The sequence below is a fragment of the Oryzias melastigma genome, linkage group LG15, assembly GCF_002922805.2.
Source record: "Oryzias melastigma strain HK-1 linkage group LG15, ASM292280v2, whole genome shotgun sequence".
Taxonomy (NCBI): Eukaryota; Metazoa; Chordata; class Actinopteri; order Beloniformes; family Adrianichthyidae; genus Oryzias; species Oryzias melastigma.
Genome location: NC_050526.1, coordinates 20,335,347 through 20,355,010, shown reverse-complemented (window position 1 = coordinate 20,355,010; position 19,664 = coordinate 20,335,347). Strand labels below are relative to the sequence as shown.

General features: G+C 37.9%; 1 protein-coding gene across 22 annotated transcripts in view; it reads left to right on the top strand.

Moving 5' to 3' along the window:
- kcnma1a (potassium large conductance calcium-activated channel, subfamily M, alpha member 1a) overlaps positions 1-7,189 on the top strand; it is a 174,463-nt gene extending 167,274 nt beyond the window's left edge. For 17 of the 22 annotated variants that reach the window (XM_036215390.1, XM_024296601.2, XM_036215391.1 and 14 more), the window contains one exon: positions 3,331-7,189. In XM_036215390.1, coding sequence (XP_036071283.1) covers positions 3,331-3,482 — 152 coding nt within the window. In that variant the 3' untranslated portion in view covers positions 3,483-7,189. The remainder of the gene's footprint in view (positions 1-3,330) is intronic. The other 5 variants (XM_024296605.2, XM_024296617.2, XM_024296616.2 and 2 more) reach the window with 1 other exon arrangement.
- The last annotated feature ends 12,475 nt before the right edge of the window (positions 7,190-19,664 follow it).

The window sequence follows — 19,664 nt, the reverse complement described above, 5'->3', positions numbered from 1 at the left end:
ACCAATTTAAAGTTTAAATTGAAGGGGGATATGAGTCTGGAAGTCCCCCCTTGTAACCCTGTGCACCTGATATGGTGGTTTGAGGCAACATAACTAAGTTCACGCTATCAACAGCAGACTCTGGAAAGAGATGGCAGACATCTTGCTTCACCTCAGGCACAATTCTGCACATCAAATGTCTGTTCTCTAACACGCAGCCCTGCAGCCTTAAGCTTGCTGACACACACACACACACACACAGCAAATGAGTCTTTACACATGCTAGTCTGCATGTCCCACACACATGCAGACGCACTCCCAGTTTTCGCATATGGCTAAGTCAAAACTTGATATTACATCTTCACCCAAAAGGAAGTGACACCTTAAATGGCCTTGCACGTTCCTCTGAAGTGCTGGGAGAGTTTAGAAACTTCTGACAGCTCGCTGACGTGCATCTTTCCTTCTCCTCCAAAACAGTTCTCTGAGAGTTCACTTAAATATGAAGATACACCCTCAAAAACTGACACATTTGGGTTTTTTATGCTCACGCTAACAGGGAGCGCTTAAACTCTTGAAAATCTTATGTGATTTGTCAACTAATTTACTCAAACTACATTTTTTTTGTAATTTAATGCAATAATAATTGCTTTATTTCTTTATTAAACATGTTGGAATTTTGTGATTTCTGGATCCACCTTAATAGACATCAAGAAAATGGTTTTTTTTGCAGGGTTCAGTGACTTTTTCCAGGCTTAATTTCAGAAGCTGAAGTGGGCATTCAGCTTCCCTTAACTTTTGAGGGTAAAGTTTATCTTCAACCTGTGTCAAATATCTGCAGCTGCTTTAGACTTTATTTGTTGACTACATTCCGTGTAGGGATCAACAAAATATGGTGTTGATTTTCCCTTAACCCATAACTGTCAAAGTGGAACTTTGGATGCTAACTTCAGTCTCGTCCAACTTTTAAGATGAGGCGATTTTTGTACCCCCTGCCGGAATTTGTATCTGGAGTTATGGATTTTTTTTTCATAACACTCATAGTTTGTCCCAAAAAGTGTAAAAAGAAGGTAAATGATTACGATATAGTTTATTCTGGAGCTTTTTGGAGTTTATTGTCATATTTTCCTTTTTCCCTCCACATATTCTACATAAAACAATGACAGCTTTTTGTTAAAAAAACAACAATTTTTGTCTGTCTTTAGGATAAGAAACGGAATTTATGAAAGTGACTTTGTTATGTGAACATTTAACAACAGACAATAAATAAATAATTGTTGCTCCATTGCAAATTATTTACTATCATTGTTCTGTGTACAAAAATTGGGGGAAAAATTCTAATATGACAATAAACTCCCAAAATTCCCAGAATAAACTAGTAATCAAGTAATATCCACCTTTTTTTTTTTACCCTTTTTGGGACAAAACATGATGCCAGAAATTGCTTTTTTTATTGTGTTAGTTGGTCCTCATCCTCTATAGAGTTGTATGGGCTGCAAACAACATTTGGAACAGTTTTCAAACCAGAAGAAAAAAAAAGTAGTTTTTTTTTTTCTTAAGTAAGTTCCTTCATACCATTCAATTATTTTTGATCATTTGTCCTTTAGCATCAAAATGTTCTAAAGAGTCAGGCATGTGATGCATTTAGCCCATGGTGTTCACACTGGACAACCAGGAAGGAGCTGCTTCTTCGTTTTTCTTCCTGCTTTTTACCAGTGCATTTCCACCACTTACAGTTAGAAGTGGCTTGGTGCGAAAGGTCAGAGCGGTCCAAATCTCACTCTTAATTATTAATTTCTCCTCCATGATTAGTTTTGAACAGATGGACCTCACCACCAAAACTGATTTCCTGATTGGTCAAAGTTGAACCTGGTTTAATTTTAACTCCGTTTTGTATGTAGAGCCCGAAAAACAGTTATAGAAACTTATGAAATGACCTGTTAATGTGAGAGTTTTGAATGTGTAAACCTGGAATGTGCATATACAGGCGTTTGCGTAGGCTTTTCATTAAAAGTGTGTTGTGAACGTAGCTCAATGCTCATGGAAAACACAAGAAATATTTGCCTTTTTTTATTTTCGTAAATTACCTGAACTTTAGTTAGTTAAAGAATACTACAAGCATGGTCTAAGACTAGTTCATCTTTTCTTTTTCTCAAAAAATCTATGCATGTTGTACCCCACCAGGGACTTATCGAGTTTTGTCCGTGAGCAGACGCTGCGTGTTGAGTAAATGAAAAGTAATTAATTGATTTTTCTGTCAACATTTGCAACCGCAAACTTCCCAATGACCATCAAAATCATAGTGACACCTATACATTCATTGTAGGATCGGTCACGTGAGCCAAACGCTACCCTTGGTTAGATGACATACTTATAGAGATACATATAGAGATACAGTGGGATTTTTTATTTTGTTGCTCAGTGCAAAGCAGTAACCAACAAAGAACACAGACAAAACAGGAAAAGATGTTATTATCTATACAGACAGAACTGCTTACAACCTTGGTTAGGAAGATGAATGAAGAGGAGATTTCAGTGTTTCTGAGTGACAGGCAGCTGGCATTAATTCATCTGTGGGGAAATTATTCATGTTATAAAAACCTGGGGTTATCTCCCAGGGTAACAAATATGGCCGACTGCGCTGCATACAGTGGTGTCTGTGCTCCAGTGTGCACTGTTGGACATCGTAGACTAGGGCTGCCAAAAATTATTATTTTAGTAGTTGACTAATCACTGATTGTTTATCCGATTAGTGGACTAAACAGGTCATGCATAAACTGGATGTAAAAGACAATTTTTTTTTCCATTTTAACAACTTAGACATTTCTAAGATTAAATAAAAGCAATTATTTTTGAAAAAAATTACTTTTTTTAATCTTTTGGTACAACAAAACAAATTTGTATTGTATATATATTTATTTTTATTGTTTCAAACACAAACAAAAATACAAATATAAGAATTAAAAAATACATTTCTTATTTTATTTTTTTAATTGGAGATGTCTTGTATATATCGAAACTTTCAAAAGATATCCCTATAATGAGTCATGCTCATATTTCTTGGTTATATTTTGGTGGAAACAGAAATCACAATTATCTTAAATTATTCTCTTTATTCTTTTAATTTTCTCTGTTTTTCTATATTTAAATGGTTCACAGCAACAAACGGTTACACATTTATATACATCTATCTGTTCCAGAAGTGGAAACTGACACTTTGATTCTAAACAGAAAAAGCTGTAACTATTTATCGCACTTAAACTGAGGCAAAATGGTTGTGAAAAGACCTGTTTTGTCCATTTTTTCAAGCTAACGCTATCTTTTCTTCCTTTCTTCCCTTTTTCCCTCCTTCAGAAAAGAAATGGTTTACAGATGAACCAGAAAATGCCTACCCAAGGAACATTCAGATCAAGCCCATGAGCACTCACATGGCCAACCAAGTCAACCAATACAAGTCCACCAGTAGCCTGATTCCACCAATCAGAGAAGTCGAGGATGAATGCTGAATTCCGGATTATCTTGACATCCGTAGGCTCTTCCAAAGCTGGACAGAGACGACGATCCAGACGAGGATGTTCGCAGACTGACGCATTCTCCTCCCTCATTAAACTTGGATTGGACAGAATCCCGGACTGAAAGGGACCTCTCTTTGTGTATATCTGTCAATGTTTCTTCCCTGCTTCGAACATTGTTCAATTGATTAATGTATCCATTGAGATGTACATAATGACAATCAAATATGGATTGTACAGCCCCTCCCCCTTAGCACTTTTGGAAATTATTTTAAGAGTTGACAAAAAAAAAAAGAAGAGTACTTCCTGTAATTCTTTGCAATAGTTCACTTCTTCACGTGGCAAGACTGTGGATTGGGTTGTTGTTGGATGAGGCTATAAACTATCATCTCCCAAAGGTTCATGCGGAAACGTCACATCAAACCAGCTGGGTTCCCCGACATGTCTCTGTTTCTGTTCTATTTGCACTAAAACTCAGTTTCTTTTGACAGAAATGCTGGAAACATGACCCCTCCGCTCCACCGTCCGCAGTCAAATGTCTCTCAGGAGTGGGGCAAGGAAGAAGGGAAGGGGCAGCTTCGGTGGCACACTAATCTCGTTCTTGGTTTGTTGTAAATCTTTTTTGTTTGAGGTTTGCTTCCTCACCTCGACTCGTCGAATTGAGCGAGAGCAATCTGGGTCTGCAGAGCAAAAAAAAAAAAAAAAAGAAAGAAAGAAAGAAATCCCCTAATCTAAAACTCCACAGAATGGTGCAGTGTGGGCGTATGCTGGCTGAAAGCAAACCCTACATTTCCTCTGCAGATGTGTCAGATTCTAAGGCTCAGACTCAGTTTCAAGTTCGCATGCAATGTGCCTGAGCCCCCCTAATAACACACACAGTGCAGTTAATTAACCTGAATCCATGGGAAGGGGTTGCAAAAAAACAACAAAAACAATGCCTGTGCATTCGGGAGTGTTTATGTGCGCGCTCTGTGTGTAAGTGCATTTCAACCACTTGTTCTTCTGGTGTCGTGCTCATCACTGTCACTCACCTCTCCTTCATTGGTTCGTATGTAACGGTGCAGCTCCGGAGAAAGCAGCATGTGGGATTTTCACTCTATGGTAGAAACACAGTAATAATAATATTAATATGAATAATAATTGAAGATTTGGATCTACTAACACGTTGCATAAAAAGTGGTACCGCAACTATGATTGAGGTGATCTAACACGAATGGCAGCTGTGCCTGTTCAGAATGCATCGCCGTGACAACTGCGGCTGAATTGGGATCATTGTTATTTTTTTGTGTGTTTTACAAAAACTTCCCGTCTGAGGAAGCGAATGCCACATATCGCCTAAAGTGGGCATGACTGGGTCCTCCTTTGCAGACGCCTGGCACAGGGTCGGCACAGAGGCAGTAAAGCGCTTGGATGTTCTCTGTTGCCAATCCAGATGTTTCACACCTCAAACACTCAGGAGTAAAGCTGCTGCATTCGAGGAGATGCTCAAGCATAGTTGCCACTGACCTGTAGATCCAAATCTTGCTCTGAATAAGTAAAATTCATCAAAAAAAGTAAATTCTATTTAGATATCTAAATGTTAACGTTATTTTCTACCCATGAACATTATCAAATTGTACTTATTTTTGTAGTCAACGAGGAGACAAAGACTTAATTCACTCAAATATGCCATTATTTATTTCACATTCTACAAAAAATAGATCTATTTTTTTATCCTCTGGTCACCTTAAGTAAATATCTCCATCTCTGTGAAGCAAATGTTAGCTTGCTTTGTGAAAACTAGCATCGGGGCTCACCTGAAGCCTCCAGATTCATTTCAAATAACCTGTACATCCCTAGCTGAGGACGCGGAGCAGTGGGGGACTCATTTATTTCGGGAGGAGTGTAATAATGACTTGAAGAATACAAAGTTGCTTCCACTGTGTGCAGGCCTGTACTGAGCGACCTTCATTAGACGTGTTTGACCTAAATTAGGTCCCCTAGTATGTATGAAGAGTGTGTGCATACACAACAGCACAATGTGTTGCTGTTTTCCACAAAAAAAGAAGAAAAAAACTTCAAATACGACATGGAGGTCTGTTTAATGCCTCCTCTATAGACTGTAAAAGAGAATAGAATCATTTTGGAATATGGAAAAATAACATTGTGCTAAAAAATATGTTTGTGTATTCTAAAGAATACTTTTTTTTCCCTCCAACAAAAAGCTTCAATGTCAGTCTATCAGTTGTGGTGCAGCTATTCTGAAGCTTCATGCACATCGTCCTGAGGTGAACTTTTGAATTGTGATTACATCTTTGTCACACACACTGTAGCAAATAGATTTATTTCCAAACGATATATAAGTAAAAATGTTTGTATAATTAGGTTGTAAATGGCAGACTTGATAGCCTGAAAAAAAAAAAAAATTCAAACAGTATCGATGAATGGAATTATGTTAAAAAATAAAAAAGGTTTTAAAGGGAAAATCACAGATTCTTGTTGAAAAAAAGTTCTGTCTGTGACAAATATTATCTGGTTTAACAGCCATCAAAAGGATGGAAGGTAGCACCAATTCAGCAACTGTTAAAGTTAAAAAAAGGGAGAACATCCGATTTTCTGTCTTTGTGTTATGGCAGAATTTACATTCCATTTTTTTTTGTTTCAAATTGTCAGTATTTTTCACAAGCTGTCAAACTAAGTTCTTGTTTACAGACTGTTTTTAAGAAAGAATCATGCAGAAAACTGGCAAAAATATAAAGTACTGCACAGAAAAATGTTTTCAACATACTTGATGACTCTACTTTTCCTTCATTGTGTGACTCATTCTGAATGACGTTATCAACTCTGGACTGGAGTGTTTCCCCTACACTTCTAAAGTTTTTTTTTTTTGAAGTGCCATGATGCTTTTCGTTCTGTGAGCATCCTTCAGTCATTCAGGGGGCGGAGCCGAGTCCGAGGCTTTTCTACTGTGAGAACAGGGTCTTGCGCTGACATGGAGAACATCCAAGCCATCTATGCCTCCATGCCAGTGCAGTGCCAGGCGGCGAAGACGAGTTGAGAGGAGGACCCGCTGTAAGTCCCACTAAAGCGAAAAGTGGCATTCAGTAAAGCTAGAGGGCACAAACCCCACCAATCAAACCACGAATCTGCCGTCCAACGTGTGTCTTGTTGTGTAGTGTGATTTGGATGACTGAAAGATGCACATCACTTGTGTTTTTTTTCTTTTTTTTACAAAACAAAACCAAGAATTTTATGTGTCACATGTTGCTTTATCCTTTGTTAAGGTACGACTTTGCTTTTAGTGATGAACAAGGTTATTTATTTCCTGGGAAGTGTAGAAGCTATAATATATAAAACAACACACTTAGCGATTGGAGGTGGGTCTCAAGTCTTAATGATACATAAATAAAGATTTGTTTATTTTGCTTGCCTATCAGTTCAGGAAGATTTCAGGTTCTTGCTCTTGCGTGTCATAGATAAGATTTGTTGGCATATCGTCACTGCAGCATACAGGCATTTGACTTAGCATTCTAATTAGTTTGGATGTATTCTAGAACTGATGGATACATGGATTATTTGATGGTGCTGAGTTGATCTACCTGACTCTGTCAAATATAATCTGCTGATAAATATACTGTCTTGTACAAAAAGTTTGTACATAGATTGTACATGGTTTCTTTTTGTATTTTCTCAAATTAAAATGGATGTATTTGTGTTCTAAATGTTGTAATTGTCCTTTTTTAAACTATTTTAATCCTGACATGTCTCATTTTTCAGCTGGAATACATAGGAATAAGAATTTTTACATGAGTTAATGCATAATTAAGCATCTTAACAATACATTTTTGAGCATTACTTTGCAAGTGTTTTATTTTATGCAGTAGTTAACTAATATCCAACCATGCTTAGAGTATTGTAAAGCATTAATTAACATTTCCTATGCAGTTGTTTAGCATTATGTAACCAGTTCATATATGTAAAGCCTAAAAGGATAACGTATTAAAGATAAGGAAAAACTAAATCTGTGAAGTGAAAAAAAAGTTCAACAGCTGGTATTTTTGTGGAAAAAGTAAAAATTGAGTAATCTTTATTTATTTCATGTAACATGAAATAGCAGTTTTCACATTTACCTGTATTAATTACTATTGTATATATTTGTTGCTATGTACCTATCAATATAAAAAATTAAGATTTTATTTTTTAGCTTTAACTAGCTTTGTTTTTCCGGACAGCAACACCTTTAAGAGGTTGTCATGATTTGGCTTCAGTTTTATGGCGTATGCCCTAACCAGGCTTGGTTGCAGTGATCGTAGTTGCAGTGATTTGTTATACAATCCCAACCTGGGCCAGTTTCCTGTTTCTCTGACTTTTTGCAGCGAAATTGACATATCTGACTGGAAATATGTAAAGCTTGCATTGCAAAGGGATGATTGTCAGACGCAGACGTGATGGAAGAAGCATTCTGATTAATTAATAAACGTTTTGATTTTTTGTTGCAATGCAACGGAGAAGCACCGCAAAGTAAGAGATTATCATAAAGCAAAAGCAATCCATTTATACAAAACAAGCACATTTAATCAACCAATACCTTAAAACAACCAAAACAAATCTAACCATTTCACCCTCATGTCATCTGACTGCATTAATCTGCACAAAAATTGTTTTCGTGAAATTGCAACCTATTTATTGTCTTAGCTAAGGTTTCTCTAAGAAGCCTCAGATTAATTCAAACTGTATTTTATTATTCCACACCCTCCTGAAGGGTTGGTGACCCTGCCGTCCAAGATGCACCACCGATCCGTTTTCCGTTGGATCAAGCATTAGTTTGGATTTACGTTCGCTGACATGCTATTAGCTGCTCCATCACTTTCACCTGCCAGGCCGTCAATCAGTGGTGATGTGCAGTGATGGGTGGGGATAGCATTCTGTCCAAGGCGAATCATACATCTCCTCAGAGAAGCTGACAGCTGATGAGCAAAGGACATCATACTGGGTTTCTCACTGTGCTGTCATGTCAGCAGTGTGGATGTGGATCACATCAGGATGCCGAGCACCTTTATGTTGATTTGGCCCACAGACATAGTTATAAATTATTGAGAGTATGATCCTCTCCTCCCAATGTTCGGGCAAAGAAATGTCAAAGTGAAACCTTTACAGTGATAAGCATGTTATAAATAATGGTAACGTAAGAGAATTTTTAACCTTTGAGTCGAACAGCAATTTTCCAGCTCAATAATCTGCTTTATGATACACTGCACTAAAACCTGTGTCGCTTGTGTCAAAGGTATGGCAATAACTCACAAAACTCCTTCAAACATCATAAGCAGCACCAATTTTGAGGTGTTACGATGAGGCAGGATGACTCTGTAGACAACGACCCACTTCTACCTCATAGCCAGAAATCATTGGACATCTCATAAGTCTCTGGGTCCTTTTCCTCCTCCTCTTCCCCCCACAATCCTCAGCTGAAGTGTGCAATTTCACACTCCAAAGTCAAACAGCGGCTCAGAAGGAGAATGTATGACCCACCCTGGCATTTGTCCTCATTTCTCTCTCAAATGTGCAAACACTATTACCCTTGGGTTATCTAAAGTGGTGTGGTGAAGATTCGCAGCCTCTCCTGTCTTCTCCTTGCCAGACACACCATCAAAACACGTCAAGCAGTGGGGACAGAGCGGGGGCAAGAGACAGAGGGAGCTTGAGAGGGGGAGAAAGTGCTGGAAACGGAGCAGATGTTTGTGTGGCTGCTGATTTGTGGCCTGATAAGGGTGCTACAGAGGCAGCTGGAATTGATGGCTTGTTAGTGAGGACGGGCCCCTGTGTGAGATGTTTTCAAAATGATTGATTTACAATAAAGTGGCTCCGGGTGTGTGCATGCAAGCAGAACTGATGCAGATCGATCCCACTGAAATTGATTGATCAGCCATTTAGCTTGGCAGTGTGTTTACCGAATGAAACCGAGCAGGAGTCTCCTCCAGGCATCTTCCCCTCCCCATGAAGCGAAGGAGAAATGCCACCTCTCGACCTGCCTCTTCTCACTCGTGGCGGCGGCAAAAATAAGCCACACAGGGAGCATAAAAACGTAATTATACATTGAGAAATACGGGCATGAACATTTATGATTATGTACTCTATTCAGCTATCACGGCGTCCTTCTGCGACATGGAGATATTAGGCCTTTAAAAATAATGATTTCTACCCACTTGAAGCGAGAGGAGCACTGCCTTATCACGGAGTCACATTGAGACTTTTAGAAGGAGGCGCAAAAACAAATAACAGTGGATTTATGTAAACAATTCTCTCAAAACTGACACACCACTAATCCTATACCTGGCTGTTTGGCTATCATTCACACAACTAATTTATATACCGCAAAGCTGCCCTCAAGTGCTACATTCAAGGGTTGGCAATGCACGTTCAAGCAACCACTTCTTTGAAAATTTGCTATATTTAGATTTCAAGCTGCAGCATTCAAAACTCTAGCGCTAATATGGTATATATAAGACTAAATTTCTTTTTAATATCACAAGAAAATCACTTAATTTGCCCATGAATACTTTCTGAAAATCTAATTTTTTTTTACCTTTTACTGATCGATTATTTATGCCTTAAACGACCAGTAGGGGGCGCGCAGGGCTTTTTTCGTTCATTCGAGTAAAAGCTCTCATGTTGAGGAGACGGCTCGATGCGTTTTCTTTCTTTCTCCTTTCAGGTAATTATTCATTTGTTTGAAACATTTCTTGAGTCTAAACTGTTTGTTTGTTCTCAAAGTGTCACCGAAATATTTGGTTTATGGTTAGTTTATGTTTAAGAAGTGGTGAAAAGTAAATTAGCTTGTTTGGTTATCAAGCACGTGGCACCTGCCATTTTGGATAAACCACAGAAATTGAAATGTTTAGTCAGGTTCCCTTGTTTAACATTTTAAAGTGTATGGAAATTAATTGAGTAAAAAGCTCTCAATGAGGAAAGAGCTCAACGCTATTCTTTTTTTCTCTTTTCAGGAGCATCATTAACACGTGGCTACCAATATTTTTAAAGCTACATTCACACAGGTATGTGATTGGTGTTCAAGAACCTGCATGGTTTCATACACACATTTAGCGGGTGGTGTTAGGACACCCAACAAGCATTGAGAGACACGGAGGGAATTCTTCTTCTTTCTGTTTTATTCTCTATTTACTAGAAATAGAGAATAAATAGACCTTTAGTTGGTCCAGGTTTTTTTCTCCATAAATTAAAGACTTGATGTCATATAATTCCGGTTGGACACAAACTGCAAATGGTAATTTTACCTCTGTAACCATGTTTACAACAATTATGAAAAAAGAAAAAAAATGCTACTAGAAGTAGTATTCTTTTTTTATTTGGTTTGATATTTGTGGTTAACGATTTGATCCATTTTTGTTATTGGTTTATTTTGATCATTCAAAATATTGGTTTATTTTGAATGATCCGATTCACTGAACTAACATGGATCCAGAACATCTTTAGCCAAAACTTTAACTAGTGTGACTCATGTAAAGTTTCCAGATTCCTTGTATTTTTTGCAAGATAATCAAGTGTAAATTAAATATGTGTACAAAAAAACAAGCAAATAAGAATTAATGATAAATCCATTCACATTTTAGTTCTATAAACTTTAGCCCACTGTTGTTTTTCCACATCAAAATGATACAAATAATACATATATCAATCCAAATGGTATTTTCCAATATCAATTCGGTTAATGATTTATCTCATTTTGAAACAACTTTCCAATAGTATAGGTCGATTTCATTTGATTCTTCCTCAGACAGATCAATCTGGTTGGATCATAGGAATAGAAATCAGTCAATCGATTCATCGTTACACCCCTAGAGGCTACCAGCACGCCACTACCAAATCAGAGTCCCTGATTGGTTAAAGTTCAGTTTTTTCTGTGATTTAGCAGTCAAAAGTTCAACTGATTGAACTTCCAGCGTACAATCAACAAATGCCTATTCTGAACGCAGAGCCCAAGATCAGACTTAAACTTGTATTCACAAGAGTTCTTAACGTGGGAGTTCTGAATGCAGAAGCCCGAAACAAGGGTTTACATGCATTTACTTTTTATTGAAAGTGGCGAGTTGATGGAGACCATGTGAATGCACCATAAAACTAAATTCACATCATTTGTGGCTTTACATTGTGTTATGAACATGCATTCAGCAGGTGGTGTTCACACCGAACAACCAAGGAATGATAGGGAAGGGAGTCTTTTTTTCTTTTATTTTTTTTGTTTACTAGCTGTAGAGACTTGGTGTGAAAATGCTGCTAGAGTTCTGAACGTGGAAGCTCAAAACCAGGGTTTAAGTGCGTTAACATAGACTTTTCATTGATTGTGCCACTTGAACGATCTTGAATGGACTTTAAGACCATTTTCGATGATCATACACCACTAAACGTGCATTAAAAGTTAAACCAGTTGAACTTTGACCAAACATGGATATATTGGAATAGAGCTGGGAAAGCAAAAAGTCTGAAAGAGAAGAAAAATATTATTTTCCGACTGCCTGTACATGCACTAGTTCAATATAGTGTGAACTAGGGCTGGGCGATATGACGATAAAAAACCGTGTACGATATCCAAAGCTGACGATCTGTCATTTTTAAGATATCGTTATATCGCGATATTCTACGAAAAGCTGCAAGAGCGAGAAGGCAAAAGCTTGTTGACAGCTGTGACTTTAAATCCGAGCTGCGGCTGCTCCCCCCTCCTCCTCCTCCTCCTCCCCGGTGTGTTTTTCCTGTTTGGAAGTCACGTGACATACAACGGGACAGAGTCGCGTGCGCCGTCGAGTAATGAATGACGGAGGTCCGAAAAAGTAACAAAAGGAGGCGCAGTGTCTTGCAATCGACTTCAAAAATAATCCGATGGAGAGGAATCATCACGGGACAGGAATCGCATTTTAATAGAGAGAAATCAGGCTGAGAACTTTGAACTGTGTGCTAAAGTTTAGGCTAAAGTGGGTGCTAGCAACTCATGACAGACGTGCTAGTTTGGTTCTTTAATGTATGTTTTTATTAATGTTTCGTGTTTTTAAACATAGCGGATGTTAATCGCACGTATTTACGTTCAACCTGCACAAAAACTGGTGGTAATTCATGTAGGAAACACGTAAAATGTTCTGTCAAGATGCACGGTGCTGCATTGTTTTGTTAGCTCTTTGCATAGCTTTTGCTAGCTACTGTAAGAGCCTAAATCTTATCGTCGGTCGCACTCCCCTTGTAAGAAGTGTAAGTGAGTTTGCACATAATTTTCTTAATCCGTGGCGTCACCGTTGAGGTTCTTTCTTGGCCGTACGGACCGAATAAAAGCCCAACTAGAAGAAACAGCGCTAATGCTAACGCTAGTTTTCTGCTCAGTGACATAAACACAACAGAGAGCAGATGTTAGTGAAGGAGCTGTGGATGTAAACTTTTTAAAACATTTACTGCTATTATCTCTGTGTTTTGAATCTTAACAGTTTGGCAGATGTATTTGATGTTATCATACAAGTTTAAAAATGTTTTTTGTATCAGTTAAAGATGCTAGCTGGAACCTTTTTCTCAAAGTACAACAAAATCGTCTATTTGAAGGTAAATTCTGAAGCAATTGAGATTTATTTACCATGTATGTAATCAAAAGTAATAAAAGTTTCAGTTTCATTTTAAAATGTGGTAAATTGTGTTTTTTTAATTATTATTATTTTTATTATTTAGCACTTTGAGCTGTTTTTAATAGAGAAAGGACTTTACTAAACTTTATCAGTCATTCATGCCATAAACTTCATCAATCTCCCTTATTTCTGGTCTTGGGTGACAATCATTTACAAGCTCTGTTTTATGGATTTTAGCACAAAGGAAAAATTAAAACTCACTGATATTTAGAAGATGTTCATTTGACATCAATGCATTACCTGTAGCAGTAGAAGACGCAATTCTTGCAATATTTACAGGTTAATCTTAATAGATAACTATTTAATTCGAATAAATGTAAATATTTGTTCAAAAATATGTTTACTTCTTTCAACTAAAATCAATATAATTAAATTTGAATTTAATTTAAAAATATCGTGATAAAATCGAAATCGTGAAATAAAATTAAAAAAATCGTGATTTTATTTTTTTGACATATCGCCCAGCCCTAGTGTGAACACCATGTGCTTAAAGCGTGTTCAAGAATGCCTGTTTAGCACATGCTTGAGCGCTCATCACACGGCCGGTGTGTATGTAATATAAGACAAGGCTTTTCTGACAAGTGAAGCACAAGGACTGTGCTGCTCATGTGACCTCTGCGACTCGTCTTTTCTTTTCTCCCTTTACAAACCGTTCCACCTCTCAGCTAAGGTCTTAAATCACCTGTCCTGACTCCTTTTATTTGGATAATTGCAAACGAGAACAAGCTTTTCCATTCTCAGGACAACATGCGGTGGGCCCATCATGTCCCTTATTAACAATTTTACACACTCCGTCGCAGCGAGAGGGTGTCAGAATGCCAATAATATTTACCGTCTGCTTTGCAGTTTATTCAGGAGAGCCTGAGTCTTGCTGATTGCCCTGACAGAAGCTGACAGCACCCAAAACCTGAGATCCCTGCAAATCGAATCTAGAGCCTCTTTTTTATTTATTTTTAAGACTAGTATTTTGGCCACCAACTAGCGCTTCTCCTTAATGCAACTGAAAATTTAACAAACTAAAATTAATACAGGATACACATCAATCATAAATAGTTGTAAAAATATAAACATTTGGGCTAACTTTCTAATAGGAAACAGCATTTTTTAATTGTTGGTCATTTAATAAATCATTGAGCTACGATGCTTAAACTAATTTGCCAAAACAGCTGGGAGGCAAGTAAATGAAACGTCCATCATGGGAGTATTGAGCCTTCTCAGCCAATCCATCAAGTCTGTAATGATTTCCATAACATTGACTTAAAAGATGTTGACATCAATTACAGCATCTCCCTTTTGACCTTCTGACAATCTCAATTGGAAGTGTTAAACATTTCAGGCGGGCAGTAAACACAGCTCAAACATATCAATATCTCTGGCATCATATGTGTTGAAGAGACGGTTTGTTTGTTTGCGTTACGGAGACGGAAAGAAAGGGAAGGATCCGAGCACCGATCTCCGTCCCAATTCAGCTGTGATAATAGTTTCCATGACGATGAGGCATGCTCGGCACATCAGTTGCGGCCCAGATAAACAGTAATCCTTTACAAAGACAAGAAGGTCATTACAGCAGCTTGTCAAATCAATGCCCAGTGTGTCCGCGTTGATTAAGACATCTCCCTTCAGCTCTGACACTCCATCAATAGCGGCGGGGGTGGGGGTGGTGGAAAATGTTTGTGTGTGTACTGGGGAGTGGGGTTTCCTATTCTTTCTCCTTTCGCACACACACATCATTGCAAACACTCACACAGCTCTCTGATGATTGGAGTGAAATACCCATCAGTCAGGGAGCCGAGGTGGACTAATGATTCCCTGTGCTGCCTATTAGAACTACATGACAACTCAATCCTGCTCACAGAAGGAGAAATAGAGGAGAGGGTTAGGTGGGATGGAAGGGAGACGCAAGGAGAGGAGAGAATAAAAAAGGGAGAGTAACAGTTGAAGAAAAGAAGAAGTGACCTTGTAGCAGCATCATTTGAGGCTGAATTAAATTGGCAAGAGCAGCTAATCTTTACCTTGGGGCGATTAACAAAATTAAAGCAGAACAACAAAGGAACAGGGGTCGGCTTTTTCCTTTTTACTGCCTGCCACTGCCATTTGTAATTTGTGTTCAATATTTTTTTTACTTCTTGAGACGTTCTTCCTCCATGGGCCTGTCACTGACAGTTTGATTTATTTTTTATTTTATTTTGTTTTTAACTTTTTTGTCCAGCAACCGTTGCCAGACTCCAGATTAAAGATGTCTTTTATCACAGTGCAAATTAATTTATTCTCCCTGTCACAACTTCTGTTTCAAACATTGTTTAATATTTAGTTGAGGAATTTAGATAAGCTATCAAGTAGGGCCTAAAATTAGTTTCTTTGCTCACAGTTGTTGTCAAAGAGTTAAGTGTTCCAAGTTCTTTCTCTTTTTCTCACAGTGTAGTCGATATGTTTGGAAAGGCAAGTGAGGTTAGGCCCATCAGGCTTACTAATAGAATAGAAAAACATTAATAGCTGGTTCTCAAATGTTGAGGCTCACAGCTGACTTTTGTTCACACATACAAGAGAAGAGCAGAAACCAATAAACCTTTAGCTCAGGGACATTCACTCAACTTCTGAGAGTGGATCAATATGTGGAGCTTTTGGCATGAAGTCTCTAAAAGCAAAAGTGAAATTATAAATGATCTTGGATAGTGTTTTATTGTGAGAGCTTTGATTGAGGTGATTCTTAACCCTATATAACCCTATCTCAATACCATGATCCAAATTTTCCTTAAAAATCATTAGATATAACTCAGTCCATGGTTTTTGTTCTGTAGTGCATTATCATTCCACTAGAGGCAGTAGAGGTTTTTTTTTTCTTATTTCAAAATGGCGGCCTCCATGAAACACTTTGTTTAGCTACTTTTCAAAACTTTCTGGTGAGAAAAACGTATCTATTGTCATTTATTTTCAAAAGACTACCTTCTGTTAGGCCTCAATCACACCTAGAGACAACTTAGAGAGACCAATTAACCTATGAAGCATGTTTTTGGACAGTGGGAGGAAGCTGGAGTCTCTGGAGAAAATCCACACATACACGGGGAGAACATGCAAACTCCACACAGAAAGGTCACCAGTTAGTGTTTCTAATCCCACAGCTGGGATTTGAACCTTGGTCTTCTTGCTGTGAGGCATGAGCGCTAAATACACCTGTTCAGGGTGTATCCAGCCTTCTCCCATCAGTAGCCGAGTTTGGGTCAGGCAACCCCCACGACCCCTAAAGAAACAAAACGGCCAAGAAGATGAATGAATGAAAAATGAATACCTCCTGCATTGTAAGAATGCATTTTTTTAAAAGAATTCTTTATGAAACATTCACCTCATGTTGAAATAATTTATCAAATTTGAGACCAAGGATAAATAAGGTGCTAACATCTTAATTCCTAAAATGTTGAATTAACCATTAATTTCTTTGATGTAGTGGGCTTTAAAGGGTTAACTTCCAGAAGAATGTTGTTAGCATCTATTTAGAATATTGTAATTATTACATAAAATAAACGTAAAGATTTAGTTGGGGCGTGGTGTTGCATGCTAACATCTTGACCTCAATCACTTCTACTACTATTTTTTTTTTTTTTTTTCCAATTTTGGGATTCACAAATTTTGAAAGTAATGAATTGTTTGTGTCAATAAAGTATCATATTTTCTGCACTATGAGGCGCATCATCAATTAATGTTTTATTTTTTAACTTAAGGTACAACAAACTGGAAAGAAAACAGTCAGAGATAAGTCTGTCAGTTAGTGAGACTTTATTGATTGGGTTCACAGTAACTCTAGAACTTGTTTGTAACACTCCCCATTAGTAGCATTAGCAGCGTTAGCCACATTAGCATGTCCACAATACCTGTAACTTCCAACCTTGTTTGCAATTCATAATAAATAGACTGAACAAACGTTACTGTGACTAAACCAACCACCAACTTCGTTAGTAACACATAAAAACACAATCCAACACTGCTACACATTAGCCGTGTTAGCATATTTACAATAACACCTAACCTTGCTTTCAACTGCTGAAAAAACAGGCTGATCCTACTAAACTGAATGTTACTTAGACTACCGTATATCTTCCAATTGTGGCCTGTTTTTAATTGACACCAGGTCTAACAGGTGTTAGACACCAGTCTATTAATAGTAGCCAGGCTCCGTTAAGATCCGCCCGTCTTCAAAACCTCCAGGTGTCTGTGGTATTTGTGTTGTGATCCAATGTAGCAATGTCTTAGAAACTCTCATTGGATTAGCGTCTAAACTTTGTACGATGGCATACGCAAAAGAAGATTCTGGTGAGAAACTTCCACGACATTTTTAGGGTGAAACCTAGACGTATCTGAGAATGATCTAAACATATGGGTGATATTGAGAAAACAGATGCAGAAACATGAGCAACAAGCCAACGATGGTTAAGGTAGAAAGAAGGCGGGTGACAAATTAGAACAACTGGTTTGAACAGGGAATATTGAGCAAAGATGGAAAGGTGTGCATGTCTCCAAGCCAAATTTAGAACGTAACACAAAGTTCTCATTATTTCAATAAATCCTGAAATGTTCATCTGCTGTTGTCTGCATTTCTTGATTGAATTTCACAGCAAAACATACTCATTAGTCATGTCTTGAAATGAAAGAAACACAGCCAGGTCGGCTACAAAACGTTTGTGATAAAGGCTGGGGCTACTATTGGAAGATATACGATCTCCCAACCTTGATAGTTACCCGTTACAAGTTAGCAGCGTTACTTTATTCACAAAAACTGAAACTCCAAACCTTTTTTGTGACACGTGAAGAAGCAGAATGTTAGCCTATAACTAAAACAAATGTCACTGTGACGAATGAGTCAATCCATATAACGTACTCTGTATTATAAGGTGCAATGTTGTAATCTGATAAAAATGTAGGCTTTTAATGTGGAAGATACAGTAGGCTACATCAAATTTACATTTTTTTAATACTTTATTTGCTCCAGAAAGCCTAAATGCAGAAGCAGATGAGTGACCACTAAAGCAGTCTCCAATAAAAGATTGTAAAGACAGCGTTCTGGCCTCCGCAGTGTTCATGATTCAAGGATTTTGTTTGTCCTCAGCTATACCCCAGAGAGGTGAGCTGAATCTCCGCTGCCTTTAAGAACAGACCCCCCTACACACACACACACCTTTTCCTCACCATTACTCACAGGCGTGTGTCAAAATTTGGCTGCCTCAGTATGTCAGTGCCTTCTGCCAAGGCCAGGTCGAGCTGTTTTAGAGGCTGCCCTCCAGAGGACCCTCAGAGATGTGCTCAGAGCGCCAGAGGAAATACCACAGCCTGACATGCAACACAACACAGCTCTCCCCTTAGGCCACTCCACTGTGGGCCCCATTGTGTGTGTAATCATACAAAATCTATGAATATTGTTTACAGTTCAAAGACATTCATGGGAAATATTCTATTTCAAGTGGAAGGGGGGGTGTATTTCTGAATCCGGGAGGATTTTACCGTTGATCCAGAATGACAGCCATATTTAATGCTGCAGCCATCTGAACATAGGTCTGTGATATCATTGGGTCTCCGGGTACACATCAATTGGCTTAATATACACCGTGCTTTATGTTTGAGTGTACACTTGAGTGGAGCTGTACATGCAGTACTGCAGTGGTGAGAAAACCATGTGTCTCTCCTGGAGGCTGTTTGATAGTTTTATGTTAACTTGTCTTATTAACACAAAATGAGACAAAAGTTAAATTGGAATTAATGCAGTATTTATGGAAAAGCTGTATTTTTTTGCTTTGTATAATCATTCTTTAAAGAAATTGAGGCATTTTTCTCACGATGGAAGACGTGAAAGATTTAAAACTGTTAATAAATATTTCTTTATTTAAACCCACGGTTTGACCGATATTCCAATTTTAACCTATAAGAACCCATATTGACATCAGTGTAACAGAAAAATATCTGGAATGTTTTCTGTGGTCAACTTGGTTTTTGGTATTTTCACCATAATTTTACTTTTTACACTTTAACACCGGAGCTCCGATGTTTATGTTCTTTGATTTAATGTAACTTTACAAACGTTAACATGATCAACATAATTGCAGCAGATTCTTCTGCTGGAATTATGCTGATGGTATTAACCGTTGAAAAGTTACAATATGTTAAAGATTTTGTGTTTAAGCATCACCGGCGATGCCTCAAGTGTTAAAGGGTTAAGAAAAAATGGTTCTCGGTCTTAATGGGTTAAGGCCGAATCCAAATTCTTCCCCTACCCCTACATTTATCCCTCCGAAATGTCAGTTATGAAAAAGTAGTGTCTTCAGATGATACTATCTCAATGACGACATAATTTTTCACCTGCTAGCATATAGCTGCCAGCACTCGAACATTGGCTTTATAACTTCAAAAAGTCATTACTTACTTTGAGTTGTGAACATCTGTTCTTCATGGCACAGTCACATGAAGAAATTAGTTTCTCCTCAGCGAGATGCAGATCACCCACGCGGCAGAAGGATTCGTGAAACCCTTAAAAAAA